Genomic DNA, 15992 nt, shown 5'->3' on the forward strand with positions numbered 1-15992 from the left:
TAAACTGAATACAGAGCTTCAGTCTGTTACTGAAGCAAAATTGGGTCCGCTTGCCCATAGGCAGTAAACCCAATCTACTGACATCGGGTTGTGGTAAAGGAAAGTGCAGTGTTCATTGCAGGGTGCCAAGCAAGGAATTCAGGGCAGCTAGTGCTTAAAAGACCCGAACTCCCCAAAGGCTTCCAGGGAAAGGTTTTCAAAGATACGATGAGGGAGGGGGGTTGTAGGGTGTGTGATCAGCTCGTGGAAATTCTTCTGATTGGTTGTTTGTGAGGTAATCTGGAGTCAACATCATCAACCTTCTGGTTCCAACCATTCTGGGGTTTATGTGCTTGCAGGCAGCATGTAGTTAATTTCTCCCACCTGGTGCAGGTTTCAGTATCTGTAAAAGAGCTCAAAGGTCATGGCTCAGAATATTATCTATAACCCTTGAAGAGGAACTAAAAGTCCTTGACTTTAACAAGTAAACAATTATTATTTTGTCTTGCTTGACTGTTTTACTTTCCTTCTGGATTTTCTCACTTCTCTGATTAAATTTACTCTTTGGAACTCAGGGAATGATTTTAGCTAATGAGACGATCTCGGTCTTTGTTTTCTTTGGAGAAAGAATTCAACAAAGAGACTAAGATTGCAAGGCAGGCACAGAGTTCATTAGAAGCACAGTACATGTGGGACAGCACAAGGCTAGCTCACGGAGTGAGCTGCGTGCAATAGGGGCAGCTTAGGTTGTTAGTATGGGGTTAATCTTCCAGGGTTTGGGCCAGGGTGACTCCCCTTTTCCCTCCCATACGATAGTGTCATCTGCAATTCCTTATTTGGGCTTCCACCAGGCTCCATTTTGAATCTTTCCCAAGAAGACCTATGCAAAACCTATGGGGGGTGGGTGTCAAAATTGCAATGCTAATCATATTATAATGATATTACAATGTAGCCAAAGTTACTAGAGGACGACTTGAGAACCCCCTCTGCGCATGTGTGGGTCTGGGAAGTCTCCTTGACCACAAGAATGTGGAGGCTGGGGTGGACCCTCTCATCTTTCATCCAATTAGGGCTCCTAGTCCCAATAGTAGTTTATCAAAAGGGTCAGCATGAAACCAGTTGCAGCAGGTTACCCCGAAGCCTATCTATCTCCTACCTCAAAGCACACGCTCGCTCCATGGTTTTCACCGTCAAGAGTTTCTTGCTGAGATGTTGCAAAGTTTCTGTTTTAGATGCCATTCCAGGGAATTCCCTGGCGGTCCAGTGGTCAGGACACGGCGTTTCCACTGCCGTGGGCTGGGGTTCAGTCTCTGGTCGGGGAACTAAGATCCCACAAGAGCGCAGCACCGCCAAAAAAAAACACACCAGCCATTCCTCCATGCACCATGGCCGCATTAAGTGCAAAACAAGTAGGTGGCTTTGCTTCTGCCTAATCCTTATGCATGAGGAGGCTGTCCTTGGGCCTGTCCCTGTCTTTCCTGTCTCCAGGAGGCCTAGGAGGCTACACTTCTTCTACAGACAACAGGCAATCAGAGGACATGGGATGGCGGGGAGGAATCTGTTCCAGGAAAGTCCTATAGAGTCCTGTTAGGTTACAAGTTGTTGAAAAGCGACAGCATAGCGGACAGCTATGAGTGCACATAGAGTGTCATTATAATATGGTGTATCCCTTTGGATGTGTAGATTTGGGAACTTGCTCTGTTTCACAGTCTGAAATAACAGGTCACTAAACTTTCTGTAAGTTTTCCTGGACTGCTCTCCAGAAATCTGGGTGCGTCCCCTTTAAGAGCAGGGGACGCCCCGCCCATCATTGGAGCCAGGGAACTCCGCTTCTCTGTGCCCCTGAAGGAGCCTCAAAGCCACTACCAGCCACTTAGGGAGTGAGTTCTGCTCAGATCATAGACGGAAGTGGTGGCAGCGGAAACTACATTACCCAGAAGTCGCTACGGTGCAAAGCGGCGGTGACTGAGCCAATGAAAGCTTAGGGCAGGGACGCATACGTGCGTGTTCCTCGCATGGGGGCGGGACTTCCGGCGTTGTCTCTGGTAGTGTTTGGGTGGTTGTCGGGCTGTTCACCGGTGCAGGGTGTCGGCGTCGCTTGGTGGGCACCGAGGTGACGGAGCGAAAAGCGGGAGGAGAGAAGTTGGGCCCGCTGCCCAGAGGCGGCTGTGAGGTCCCCTGCGCACGTAGTTGACGGCGGTGCCCTAGTTCCCGCCCCGCTCGCCGCCTCTCCCAGCTCGGTTCTTCGCACCGGCCGGTGACCGAGGTGGCCCTGATGAGGCCGGCTCAGGTGGGTGCTGCGTCTCCCGGGCCCCCACCCGGCCCGACTCCCGCCTCCGAGTCCCAAATCCGGAAGGTGGTGGGTCCACTCAATTCCCTGCCGGTCAGCCCCAGAGTCCAGAACAGAGGGCGGCCTTGGGAGGGGTCCCCTTTCAGCCCGTGGACTGGGGTGAGGGAGAGAGTTCCCTCGGGGGCCGCCGGTGCACGGATTGCAGGTGCTACGGAGTCGGCAGCATTGGGGAAACCTGGGGTCGCTTTTGTCGTGGACAGAGGGGGGCGAAGTGTCTCACCTGAAACGGCGACCTGAGCAAGGGGAATCCATGGAAGGTTGTGAAGGGAATGGGGATGGGAAAACCGTGTCCAGAGTTAGAAGTTAAAAATTGGGAGAATGGGATGCGAATGGAGGCAGGGAGACTGCTGAGGAGACCACCGCGATAGACCCCAGGAGAATTATGGCAGGGGCTGGGCCAGGAAGGTAGTGCGACATTGGGAGATGGGATGAGATTCTGGAGAAATCTCAAACTTGGAGTAAATGGGATCTCGTGCTGCATAAAATACGGTTGTAAGCAAAAGTAGGGAATTGAAAGTACCATCCAAGTTTTTTTGCCTGAACATCTGAAAGTGGGGAGATGGGGAAGTCAGCGCGAGGAGCAGGTTCCAGGGGGAAGATCATGAGTTGTATTTGGACATGCTGATTCTGACATGTATCAAGATGGAGATGTCACCAAATGGAGATACCATATGGGGAGGTGAACATAAAGTCTGGAAGTAGAAGAAGGGGGCAGGGTTGGAGATATCAAAGGAGTGGAGGGTGTGGACTGGACCAGGGCATGGCCTGGGGATCAGATTGAGGAGGGAGGCTTAAGATTGGTTTTTTTGTTGTTGTTTTTATTTTATTTTTGGCTGCATTGAGTCTTTGTCGCTTCACGCGGGCTTTCTCTAGTTGTGGCGAGCAGGGGCTACTCTTAGTTGCGGTGCGTGGGCTTCTCATTGCAGTGGCTTCTCTTCTTAAGGAGCATGGGCTCTAGGTGCGCGGGCTTCAGTAGTTGCAGCACGCGGGCTCAGTAGTTGTGGCTCGCGGGCTCTAGAGCGCGGGCTCAGTAGTTATGGCGCACGGGCTTAATTGCTCCGCGGCATGTGGGGTCTTCCCGGACCAGGGCTCGAACCCGTGTCTCCTGCATTGGCAGGCAGATTCTCAACCACTGCGCCACCAGGGACGCTTAAGATTGTTACATGAGGGCTTCCCTGGTGGTGCAGTGGTTGAGAATCTGCCTGCCAATGCAGGGGACACGGGTTCGAGCCCTGGTCTGGGAAGATCCCACATGCCACGGAGCAACTGGGCCCGTGAGCCACAACTACTGAGCCTGCGCGTCTGGAGCCTGTGCTCCGCAACCAGAGAGGCCGTGACAGTGAGAGGCCCGCGCACCGCGATGAAGAGTGGCCCCCGCTTGCCGCAACTAGAGAAAGCCCTCGCACAGAAACGAAGACCCAACACAACCAAATAATAATAATAATAATTAAAAAAAAAAAAAAAAGATCGTTACATGAGATGGGCCCTGTGGTGAGGGAGGGCTGAGAGTTGGAAGGGAGGACATGAGGGCTGGGTGCTGGCATCCCTGATGCTTCCTCCAGAAAAGAGCAGACCTGACATAGGAGGGCTTCTGGCCTCTGTCTGTAGGAAGGGAGGCCTGGATGGGGTAAGGAGCTTCCCTTCTGTGGAGCCTGCAGTGTGTGCTGCTGTGGATTCTCCACTTGCAGGCTCTACTGACCCTCAGGGCCACTCCTGATGGAGCAAGGGGAAGGTGAGCCAGAGTGGTGCAGCCAGTGGGTCCTAGACGAGGGCACTGCCACCTCACCTCCACCCCTCAGGGCAAGAGGGATGATCCACTGCTCCCTTTTGAGGATTATTTAGTGGGTAGGCCTGGTTGCTGAATGAACTTATAGCTGACCTGCCTGCTCAGCCCCTCCCGACAACTCATTAACTTAAGAATGTATGAAAACTAATTTAAACACTAATTAATCAATATTCCTCTAAATACACACAGGCAATTAGAAATGAGCCTGTTCACTCAGTTAAATTTATGCAAACACTTTGTAATTGACTTGGCATTGATTTACCTCTAGGTATTTGCTTACAATGCAAAGTTTTATATGACATCCTCTGAGATTTTAAAAAAGCAGTGAAAGTAAAGACCCCAGATTTCAAAACTGTATCACTTCAGTTGCACTGAAAATACATACAAAACCGTTGTTCCTATGGTCAGTCATAGCTGACACGTGGTATGTACTCCTTACGTTAGATAACAATATGACCCCTGTGAGGTTGGAAGCATTCTTATCTTCATAAACTTTTTCTTTTCCCTGAGGCTCACGGAGGTTTAACCCTTCTCCAGTGTCACTCAGCTAGTAAGAGACAATACTATTTTGTGAGGAACCGAGCTTAGACTCTCAGGCTGAGATCCTATTACACCAGGGTGGGGCAGAAGTGGTGGTCCAGCTCTGCTGTAGGATCCTGCCACTGTTACCCATTTCACATGGCTTCCTTCTTCCCCCAGGGTCCCATGGCAGTGGCAGAAATGCTTATGGACCCTGTACAGGTGAGTGGAGGGGTCCCACCTCTCACCCATCCCAATTATCACCCTGATAGTTTTATCATCTTGATCTGTATGCCCTCAGGGAATGGTAGTGTCCCAGGACTTCTATCCCTTTTTTCTCTCTTGCCTCTGTAGACCCTGTGCTTTCACCAGGCCCAGGATCCTATATTTAGTACCAGGTTATATAGAACAGTTCCATTTCTGACAACTGATGGGGTAAGATGTGGCAGAGAGTCCTGACTACATTCAGGATTCTGAATGTTCAGACAGTTGCAGGTGATACTGAGGTGGGATGTTCAGGGGACTGCAGGTCTCTGTTATATCGGTGGGAATGGGGAGCTGGGATGGGGGTTCACAGGTATCAGGCCTTGAATGATAGCCTGAGGTCCTGGTTCTCTCATCTCAGGTTGATGGGAGGTAGGGAAGGTTTGAAGCAGAGGAGGAAGGTGCTATGACTCATGTTTTAACAGATTCCCTCTGGCTGCAGAATAAAAGACAGACAAGGGTGTGAGTGAAGGCAGGGAGACCTGAGGGGAATTTCTGCAGTCATCTAGGTGAATGTTGGTGGTGGCTACACCCGAGTGGTGGCTATGGAAGTAGGGAGTGATTGTTTTCTGGATGTGTTTTGAACTAGAGCTGCCCATGTTTTATTTATTTTTTAAAATGTATCAGTATATTTTTAATTGAAGTATAGATGATTTACAGTGTTGTACTGTCCATGTCTTATGTAATGGAGAGTGAGGGACTAAGGAAGTGGGCTGATAGGAAGAATTGGGGATGACTTCAGGTTTCTGGACTTGTTAGGAAGGATGGATGCCTCATCAACTAAAATGGGTGAAGTCAGCTTTAGGAGGAATTTTCAGGTGGAATAAGGAGAGTCCGTTTTTGTCCATGTCACAAATGTTCCAGAGACTCCCAAGGGGAGGTGTTGAGTGGGCACCTTTACACAGAGGGCTGGAGTTTAGAGGACGGATTCAGGATGGAGACGGCCACAACAGAGTGGCCAGTGTGTGGACTAGGATGAAGCTGAAGGTAAGCTTTAGGCGGCATCATTTCTAGTTTATGGTGGCGATGCCATTAGAGGACAAGGAGTGAGAATGAAGGGCCTCAGGACTACATCTGTGGGTTGGGTACCTGGCTGGTGGTGATGCGCATCACGAAGACAAATGAGGGAGCAGAGTTTCCTTGTCTGTGCGTGACAGCGGGATGTAGACGTGAGCGTCTTCTGAGGCCAGAGCGGACATGAGATGGATGTTGAGGGAGGAAATGGGATCAGCTAGGAGAGTCACTAGACTTAGGGTGCAATGACAGTGTGGGTGGGGAGGTCTGTGTATCTGGGCTTCACGGTAGGAGAGAAGGTGCTGACTGCTTATGGGACAGTTCGTGCAACACAGAAGAGGGAGAGGGCTAAGGGGACATGAGGTCTCACATAGGAAGGGTGGCTGGGGAGGAAGGAAAAAACAGGGCCAGGTGGTGAGACCTTCTAAGCAGGGCTTGGGGCAGGCCCTGGCCCCAGGGGACTTTGGTGTTCAGGGACAGGACTGGGCTGAGCTGAATGCTGGATGCATTTCCATTCACTGCCTGGATTCCATGTGCAGAGTGCCCTGTAAGGAGGTGAAGGAAGTGCCTATGGTGTGGGCTGGGGCTGTCTGTGGAACTGTCACTGTGGAAGGGTCAGAGTCATGAGGAAGGTGCAGTCCAACGAGTGAGATGCAGGTAAGGAGGAGTGTGAATGTTTGGCCCTGGGCCCTGGCACTGGGCACTTGAGGACAGGGAGAAGTCTGAGTTTGTCTGAGGGTCAACATCTGGGGGACCCCAGGGAAACTGTTTGGCAGGAGAGGGGTGGGGCCCTGCATGCAGGTCCACACCCTCGATGGTGGTTTTCTGCTCCCTCCCCCATGTGTTTTATGCTGTGTGCTGGACACAGTGATCAATGGTAATGAGGAGAGAGCAGGCACTGGTGCCACTGGGACCTGGTATATCTTTCATGGTGGGACGTCCAGGAGGAGGTTGAGCAGGGACGGATGTGTAGGGGGAGGGCTGAAGGTCCTGAAAAGGGAAGTGCATCAGTGATTGCACCCACAGGATTTTAACTTGTGGAGGCGAGTGAGTCGTGATACAGAGAGGCCAACGACATTGAAAGACAGTTTTATTACTTATATTTCCCGAGAGGAGGAGGTACACTATGTAACAGGGCCACCTGGAGAAGCACCAGATTCGGTCAGGAGGCGTGAGCACAAGCTAAGGGACACCAAAGGTCAGAGCCTTTATTAGACTTTTGAGGGAAATGCAGGGAGGATTGGATGAAAAGTTTATGGGTGACTAGTTTGTATAATTCTGTGTACCTGGGCTATGGGAACTGTCCCTAGCTGTCTGTTACCTGGCCCTGGGCTGCTTTAGGGCAGGGGAAATACTGACCTGGTGCGTGAGAGTTAGGTAAGGAGTTGGTTGAGAGTATGGGCTCTGGATTGCAAGGGAGATGTAAACAAATTTGGCCATTAGTTTAGCCCTGTAATTAATGGATGGCAAATAGATAAATACAGCAACCACAAAAATATAGTTAAAACAAGAAGCTGTTCATGAACCAAACTCTTCCAGTTTTGGCAGGACCGTGTGGTCTTTGAGGACGTGGCTGTGTATTTCTCCCAGGAGGAGTGGGGCCTCCTTGATGAAGCTCAGAGACACTTGTACCATGCTGTGATGACGGAGAACTTTGCACTTGTGACCTCCCTAGGTAAGGTCCACACGCTCACCCAGTGCCCTGGGCTGTGCTCTGTTCTTTCCCTTTTCCCAGGGGGAAGCTTTGTACTCCCCACACTGAGACCACGGGTGCTGCTTCCTTTCCTGGTTTCCTGGCATATGTGTTGTTGGTGCCGGGGCTGGACTGTGTGTACAGTGTCATTTTTCTCCCCAGGGAGCCCCATCCCTTCTACTCCGAGTCCTTCCAAGATAGGGCTCAGGAGTCAGAAATGTAGATTTTGTCTGAGACCCCTTCAGACCTGGCCTGTTCTTGGTTGGGTCCTCAGTCTAGATGCTTGGACCCTTGTTGCGCCAGGCCTTACCCCTTCCTCTTGCTGACATTTCTTAGGGCCTCCTGTGCCAGGAATTTTAGCACCAACCTAGTTACTAATTTGGGGAACCACTGATTGTTACCACAGTAGCCCCTGTGAAGTTCTTATAATTTTAGAATGCCGGAAGCCCTGTGTTGGATCTCTGTCTACGTGTGCTGGCCCCTTCTTTTTTTGTCTTTCACGTAAGACTACCCTCTTTCAGGTGCCACATCAATGCTCACCTGCAGCAATGGGGAGGACTCTGGGTACCTTCTAGTGTGGCCATTACTACATCAATGGCAGGAGACACTCAGAAGTACCCGGGCTTGGTGTGAGGTCCTGGGAAATGGTGTGATGTCAGAGCTGGGAACCTGTCCTGTGTTCACTATTGATTGATGCTCAGACCAGTGCCACACCTCATTTCTTCCCCATTCTTATTTCTTCTGTCACACTCCAACCACACTTTTGTGACTCTCACATGTGACTTGTCACATGTTCTGTTTCATTGCTCCCTTTGCAGTGTTCAACATTTGACCTATATGTAAGATGTCGTGACGTCTGCATGTATCCTTAAATAGTCCTTGAACTTTAGCATTTCTTTTGTATCAAGTATTTCTAGGTCTGGGCACAGCCTTTGACACAGTGCTCACCTGTCACCAGTAGCCTTGGCCATGTTGACTTGGAGGCCTGCCTCTCCTCCCTGCTCTGGTGTGACTGTTTGTGTTCCCCCATGTTCCATATGTTGAAAACCCCATGCCTAAGGTGACAGTATTAGGAGATGGGGCCTTCGGGGTGATTAGGTCATGAGGGCAGAGCCCTCATGAATGAGATTTGTGCCCTTACAAAAGGGACCCCACAGAGCTTCCTAGCTCCTTCCACCATGTGAGGACACTATGAGAAGTCTGCAACCCAGGAGAGTGCAGGCTGATCTATGGGTTCCAGTCTCCAGAAGTGTGAGAAATAAATTTCTGTTCTTTATAAGCCAGCCAGTCTGTGGTATTTTGTCATAGCATCCCAAATGGACTGAGGCAGTAACTCTTCCTTCAGTCCTTGCCTATTGTCACGGCTCTCGCATCATGGGAGCTACGCAGGTCCATCTCTGCACAGCAGACCTTCCTCTCTCTGGCTTTAGTCTTCGGTGTGTCATTTCTGACGGGGCTGCCCCTCCTACCAAAATCATCATGCACTTCACCAGCATTTCTCTGCTTACAGGTTGTTGGCATGGAGCCCAGGATGAGGAGGCACCTTCTGAGCAAAGTGTTTCTGTAGGGATGTCAGAGGTTGGGACTCCAAAGCCAGATCCATCCACCAAGAAGGGCCAGCCCTATGAGATGTGTGACCCACTGTCCAAAGACCTTTTGCATCTACCTGAGCATGACGGAATGTACCCTGATGAAGGGCTATATATTTGTGGGGCAAACCTTTTCCAGCAGCAGAAGGAGCAGATTAGAGACAAACTTTCCAGAAGGGATGAGGGGCAGCCTTCATTTCTTACCAACAGCAGCATTCACTCGGCAGAGAGGACCTTGACATGCAGCAGAGACGGAAAGGACTTCCCAGGCAGCACAGGCCTTCTGCAGCAGCCGGCCCCTCACAGTGCGGGGAAGCCACACAGGGACACTGAGTGTGGGGAAGCTTTTGATAGTGGGCAGAGTGATTACAGGTGCACTCAGTGTGGGAAAGCCTTCCGTCAAAAACAGATCCTTGTTGAGCACCAGAAAATCCACACTGGTGTAAGGCCTTATGAGTGCAGCAAATGTGGGATGGCCTTCATTAGAAAGTTTCACCTTGTTCAGCACCAGAGAATCCATACTGGAGAAAGGCCTTTTCAGTGCAGTGAATGTGGGAAATGCTTTAGGTACAACTCCACACTCGCTAGTCATCAGAGAGTTCACACTGGATTGAGCCCTTATGAATGCAGCAAATGTGGGGAATTCTTCAAGTACAATGCCAACTTCATGAAACATCAGAGAAAACACAATGGAGAAAGGCCTTATGAGTGCAGAGAATGTGGAAAATTCTTTAGGTACAACTATAGACTGATAAGACATGGGAGAGTTCACAGTGGAGAACGACCTTATAAGTGCAGCGAATGTGGGAAATTTTTCAGGTACAGCTCCACATTCATTAGACATCAGAGAGTTCATACTTCAGAAAGGCCTTATAAGTGTAATGAATGTGGGAAATTTTTTAGGTATAATTCCACACTCATTAAACACCAGAGAGTTCACACTGGAGAAAGGCCTTATGAGTGCACTGAGTGTGGGAAATTCTTTAGGTACACATCCACCCTCATTAGACATCAAAGAGTTCATACTGTAGAAAGGCCTTATGAGTGCAGCTTGTGTGGGGAATACTTTAAGTCCAAGTCCAAACTCATTAAACATTGGCAAAATCACACTGGAGAAAGGCCTTACGAGTGCAGTGAATGTGGGAAGGCGTTTAGGTACCACTGCAGACTCACTAGACATAAGAGAGTTCACAGTGGAGAGAGGCCTTTCGAGTGCAGCGAATGTGGGAAATTCTTTCGGTACAACTCCAACCTCATTAAACATTGGAGAAATCACACAGGAGAGAGGCCTTATGAGTGCAGAGAGTGTGGGAAAGCCTTTAGCCACAAGCATATACTTGTTGAGCATCAGAAAATCCATACCGGAGAAAGGCCTTATGAGTGCAGTAGATGTCAGAAAGCCTTCATTAGGAAGTCCCACCTTGTTCATCACCAGAAAATCCACACTGAAGACAATATGAGTGCTGTGAATGTGGGGAATTCTTTAGATACAACTCCAACCTCATGAAGCAGAGAATTCACAGTGGTAAAGGACTTATGAAAGGGCCTACTGTATAGCACAGGGAACTATATTCAATATCTTGTAATAACTTATAATGGAAAAGAATCTGGAAAAGAATTATACATATATATATATATATATATATATATATATATATATATATATATATATATAAACTAAATCACTTAGCTGTACACCTGAAACATTGTAAATCAACTACACTTCAATTAAAAAACAAAAGACCTTACGAGTGCAGAGGTTATGGTAAATTAGGTACTACTACAAACTCCTAACACTGGAGAAGTACCTCATGAGTTATGTTGGAGTGGGCCTTCTGAGTACAGCGAGCATGGAAAGTTGTTTTGGTACAGCTCCCCACTCGTTAGACATCGAGTTCACACCAGACGAAGGCCTTCTAAGTACAGTGAATGGAAGTCTTCAGGTGAAACTCCAACCCCATTAAACATCTGTTTCACAATGGAGAAAGGTCTGAGTATAGCGAATATGGGCATATGTTCAGCCAAAACTCCCACCTCATTCAGCACCAAAAAGTTCACACCAGAGAGAGTATTGCGAATGCAGAAAGACTTCAGCAAAATGTCTGCTCTAATCTGTCCCTAAGAACTTTTTTTTTTCTTTGATTGTGGTAAAATATATGTAACAAACTTTACCCTCTACTTTTTAAATTGTTGGGTGTAGTGTGTTTAAAAATTCACATCTAATCTCCAGAATTTTTTTCATCTTGCAAAAATGAAACTCTATACCCCTTAAACAACATCTCTTTCTACTCCCTCCCTACCTCACCTGGCAACCTCTTTTTTACACTCAGTCGATGAATTTGATTACTCTGGATGCTTTATACAAGTATAATCATACATTTTTCACCTCTTTGCAACTGGCTTATTTAGCTTAGCATAATTTCCCCATATTGAAGCATTTGTCAGCATTTTCTTCTGTTTTGAGAAGGAATCAGAATTGACCTAAGACATGGGGAAGGGTTCTGAAGGTCAATACAAGTTTGCCTGATATGATGCTATTTAGAGAAAGAGGAGATCCAGATTTTATGTGGAATATTTATTAACAGCTTTATTGAGGTACTGACATACTCAATTTCATTTATATTAAAATTGTAAAATGTATTTTCACATCTGTGTGCACAATGGGACTATCACCAAAGTTACGATAATGAACATGTCCATTACTTACAGAGTTTCCATTAGCCACTTTGTATTCTGTCTCTCAAGCCTACCCAAGTTGCCATCTCCAGGTAGACATTGTAGTTTCCGTTTTCTAGAATTTCATATAAAGGGAATCTTACAGGTTTCCTTGTTACGACTGTTTTTACTGAGTGTATGAATATATTTTTAGTATTATTCATGTGTGTGCAAAGGAATGACACTAAATAAGAATAAGGAAGGCTTTGTTATGTATTAGAGCTGCATTGTTTGTAAGAAATGTGTTTTTTTTTCTCACAATCAATGAGAAAAAGTTGTTTAAAGTGGGAAGTGAAGTTGAAACTAAATAATTTAAACTGAAATTCAGTTTCATATGAATTCATTATAAATGAAAGAATTTTGAACCATCTGCGTCATATACAAGCTTCCACTGACATATTGTTCTAGATTTTTCTCTTATTTGGCTTTTTTCTAGTGTCTTTAAGCTGTATCTTTGTGTCATAAAGGTTCTTAGGGAATTTTAAAAATCATTTTTTTGTGGTAAAATTCACTTAACATAAACTTTATCATCTCATTATTTTAAGTGTTCAGTTCTGTGATATATTGGGATCTCCAGTGAAATAGAACCATCTGTGTATGTGTGTGAACGCGTGCATTTTGTGTAGAGACAGAAAGGAGAGAGATTTTTAAAGGAATTAGCTGATGTGATTGTGATGGCCAGCAAAGTCTAAAATCTGCAGGGTAGGCCAGCAGGCTGGAGACCCAGTAAACAGTTGCAGTCAAGACCAAAGGCAGTCTGCTGGTACAATTCCTTCCTTTTGAGGTCATCTTTTTATCATGTAATCCTCAAACCAGGTGGCTCTTGAGAAAATGAAAATTTACAAAGGTCAGCAGGCATTATAGACCAGGAAATCAAAAGAACAGTTTTAGAGTGAGAGCTAGGAAACAATCACAGAGGCCACTGTCTGGTTGTATTTTTAAAGTCCCAATGTGCACAATGTACTTAATGAAAAATTTAAGATAATTGTATCTGAATTTAAGTCTTTCTGTTTCATAAAGTTCATGACAGTCAAAATTTAGAGATTTGAGGCATTAAGAGAAGATACTTAAAATATCTAAATGTGCCTATTTTTGTGTAATTTTAGACATATGAGTTTTAGATTCTTATGAAGAAATAAGTCAAAGACCCTAGAAATGAAGAAAAGAACAGATAGAGGGACTTCCGTTTTCTGTCCTGTAAGAAGCTGGAAGTTACCACTCCATCCTAACAGCAAGTAAAAAGCTGAAAATACTGAAAATCAACAACTCTTATTAGGTTCATGAGAGCAGTCTTGAGTTCTATTTTATATTTGCTGTGCCCGTTGCCAATTTGTATAGTCAATCTCTCCTACCTAAAAAAAGAAGATATCCACAATAGTGAGATTTCTTGTTTTCTTAACTGGTCACATGTTGAACTTTATTTTAATTTTCACTCATTGTCCATCACCCATCCTACACCTTTGTCTTTGCCAGACCTTCAGCTAGGCAGAGGTTTCTTTGTTTTGGTTTGCTTTTTAATTTGGTGGATGAACCAAAAATTCAAAACCAGAATGGTCCGACTCTCCAAGGGATCCTGCCTTCATCGTGTTGTTGCAGGTTTATTTTTGGACATGGATTTACTGTCACATTCCCTGGATAATGCCCCAGATTCCGTACATTGTGCTCCAGGAGTCCATTGAGAGCAGCAACTCAGGTTCCTCTTGGTAAAAAAGAGTAATCATCATCACCTGGGCAGTAGAGCATTTCCCTTTTTTCCTAAGTGGCATGAGGAGCCCAAAATGACCAATGGCTGCCTCATATTCCAATTCAGGTTTATAATATTATTCTTCTGGTGGAATTTTTCTCCCTTAAAGAAAAAGGCCTCCCAACATGCAGAATTTACCATTGAGGGGATGAGTAGCAGAAATTATTTGAGAGGGTTATTAGGTATAATAATGTGGAAAAGTAGGCTTGCTAGATTTAGTAAACAATATCTGGCCCAGTAAATTTTGGATTTTTCTAACTCCCTATGCACATATACACTGAAATAAGAGGAAAATGTTGCATGGGACATACTTATATAAAAATCATTTGTTGTGTTTCTGAAGGAAATTATAACTAAGTTTCATACCTCTTTAAGTATACTTACCTGGTAATTTGCTTCTCCTTAACTTTTCCTTGTTTTGTAGTATTTGTTTATAAAATTCCTTGTAGTTACTCTCTATATTCCATTTAATTTGTTTCATAGTTTCCAGGGTAGTCTCATCCAATTGATTTGATTCCTTTGTCCACTGAACATTCCTCATGGAGACACAGGCTATAAGTAGCATTGTGAGCTGGAGGACAGATGATGCTGTACAGTGTGGAAGACCACTACAACTTCTCCTTTGATTTTTAAAAATCTTTTTTACCCACATTCTTCTTAATAACAATCTTATTTTATCGTCTTCTTTGCTAGTAGTGGAAAACTTATATCTCTCATGCTTAACTGTTATTACATGCTGTTTTATAGTTGACTGTGCATCATTTCCAGTATTGATGGAACAATTGCACTGTGTCAAGTTTTTGCAAAGCATTTCAAAAAGCGGACTACAAGAGACTTAAGGCAGCCTGACAAATCAGTATAGGAAACGGGACGAAAATCATTAAATACAGGAAATATCCTGTATAGACAGAACTGGCCACCCTATTGCAGGTGTGTCTCATGAACCTACCACTGTTCCTGAAACTGAGTAGGGGTTTATTGAACACGTGTTAGAGCAGTAAATACACATGACATTATGGTTCTCCTATTTATTTTTTACATTTCCAGTAAGTTCTTCAAAATGTCATTTCGACCCTATCTCTCCAAGTTGCTAGAGTCCAACGTTTTCAAATGTGAAACGGAAGCACTGTTTGGAGATAAAACCCTGAGTGTGGCCAAGGTTCTAGCACAGCCACAGGTTCAATTTCATTCTATGACTTTTTCAGACGTCTCTGTCTCTCACTCCCACTTCACTGAGATCTTAACTTTCTTTCGCCTGTAACATACGTTTCTCTGCAATTTTTGTCAATTTCGTTGCATAACTACATAATCATTATCGTTAACTTTTTGTAATATCCATTTCGTAAGAATTTTCAGAGATAATTTCAACTCCCTGTGCATTCATTGTTGCTGCAATTTCAGGTGGATTGCTAAATCAGTTTCCATAAAGGAGATGAGACCATGGAATGCCAAACCTTTGTTTCCCAGGTAAGATGCCCCCTTTGCACATGGGCTTCAACGGTTAGAAGGTCACCCGCTATCTTGGCAGAAAATGGCATGTGATTATTTGCTCTCCTTTACAGACAGGTTTCAGATTTTAAAAGAAATGGAAAATATCTCAGATAGAGAATAATAAATATCTCAATAAATTTTACTTGCTAGGTCAGAAAGCAATCAATGATTATCAAGGCCAGAAAGATATCCCTCTCCAACTCTCCTTTATGCCCTGTCTTTTCTTGCATATTGAAGGTCATGAAACATCTTCCAAAACTTCAGTCAACATGTCTTTGACAAGCAACAAGATAGCTGATAGTATAGAGGGAACATACCTCAACTTAATAAAGGCCATAAAAACCTACAGCTAACATCCTACTCAATGGTGAAAAGCTAAAAGCTTTTCCTCTAAGATTAAGAACAAGATAAGACAAGTGACTTGCCACTTTTATTCAACATAGTTTTGGAAGTCCTAGCTATGGCAACCAGAGAAGTAAAAGAAATAAAAGGAATCCAAATGGGAAAAGAAGTTAAACTCTCACTGTTTGCAGATGACATGATACTATACATAGAAAATCCTAAAGACATTACCAGAAAACTACTCGAGCTCATCAATGAATTTGGTAAAGTTGCAGGCTACAAAATTAATACACAGAAATCTGTTGCATTTTTATACACTAACAATGAAAGATCAGAAAGAGAAATTCAAGAAATACTTCCATTTACCATTGCATCAAAAAGAATAAAATAACTAGGAATAAACCTACCTAAGGAGATAAAAGACCTGTACTCTGAAAACTATAAGATGCTGATGAAAGAAATCGACGATGACACAAACAGATGGAAAGATTTACCATGCTCTTGGA

At 45.2% G+C, this 15992-nt stretch overlaps 1 protein-coding gene across 1 annotated transcript; it reads left to right on the forward strand.

Moving 5' to 3' along the window:
* Window positions 1-2025: 2025 nt before the first annotated feature.
* LOC118884692 (zinc finger protein 548-like) lies at window positions 2026-12447 on the forward strand. Its single transcript, XM_036832474.1, has 4 exons — window positions 2026-2269; window positions 4815-4856; window positions 7452-7587; window positions 9116-12447. The coding sequence occupies exons 1-4, from the start codon at window positions 2255-2257 to the stop codon at window positions 10699-10701; spliced, it is 1779 nt and encodes a 592-aa protein (XP_036688369.1). The 5' UTR covers window positions 2026-2254; the 3' UTR covers window positions 10702-12447.
* The last annotated feature ends 3545 nt before the right edge of the window (window positions 12448-15992 follow it).

Source organism: Balaenoptera musculus, chromosome 19 (assembly GCF_009873245.2).
Source record: "Balaenoptera musculus isolate JJ_BM4_2016_0621 chromosome 19, mBalMus1.pri.v3, whole genome shotgun sequence".
NCBI classification, from domain to species: Eukaryota; Metazoa; Chordata; class Mammalia; order Artiodactyla; family Balaenopteridae; genus Balaenoptera; species Balaenoptera musculus.

Coding starts and splice junctions, on each gene's coding strand:
- LOC118884692 (XM_036832474.1), top strand. Junction 4,857..7,451: donor TGCTTATGGACCCTGTACAG/GTGAGTGGAGGG, acceptor AAACTCTTCCAG/TTTTGGCAGGACCGTGTGGT. Junction 7,588..9,115: donor TGCACTTGTGACCTCCCTAG/GTAAGGTCCACA, acceptor CTCTGCTTACAG/GTTGTTGGCATGGAGCCCAG.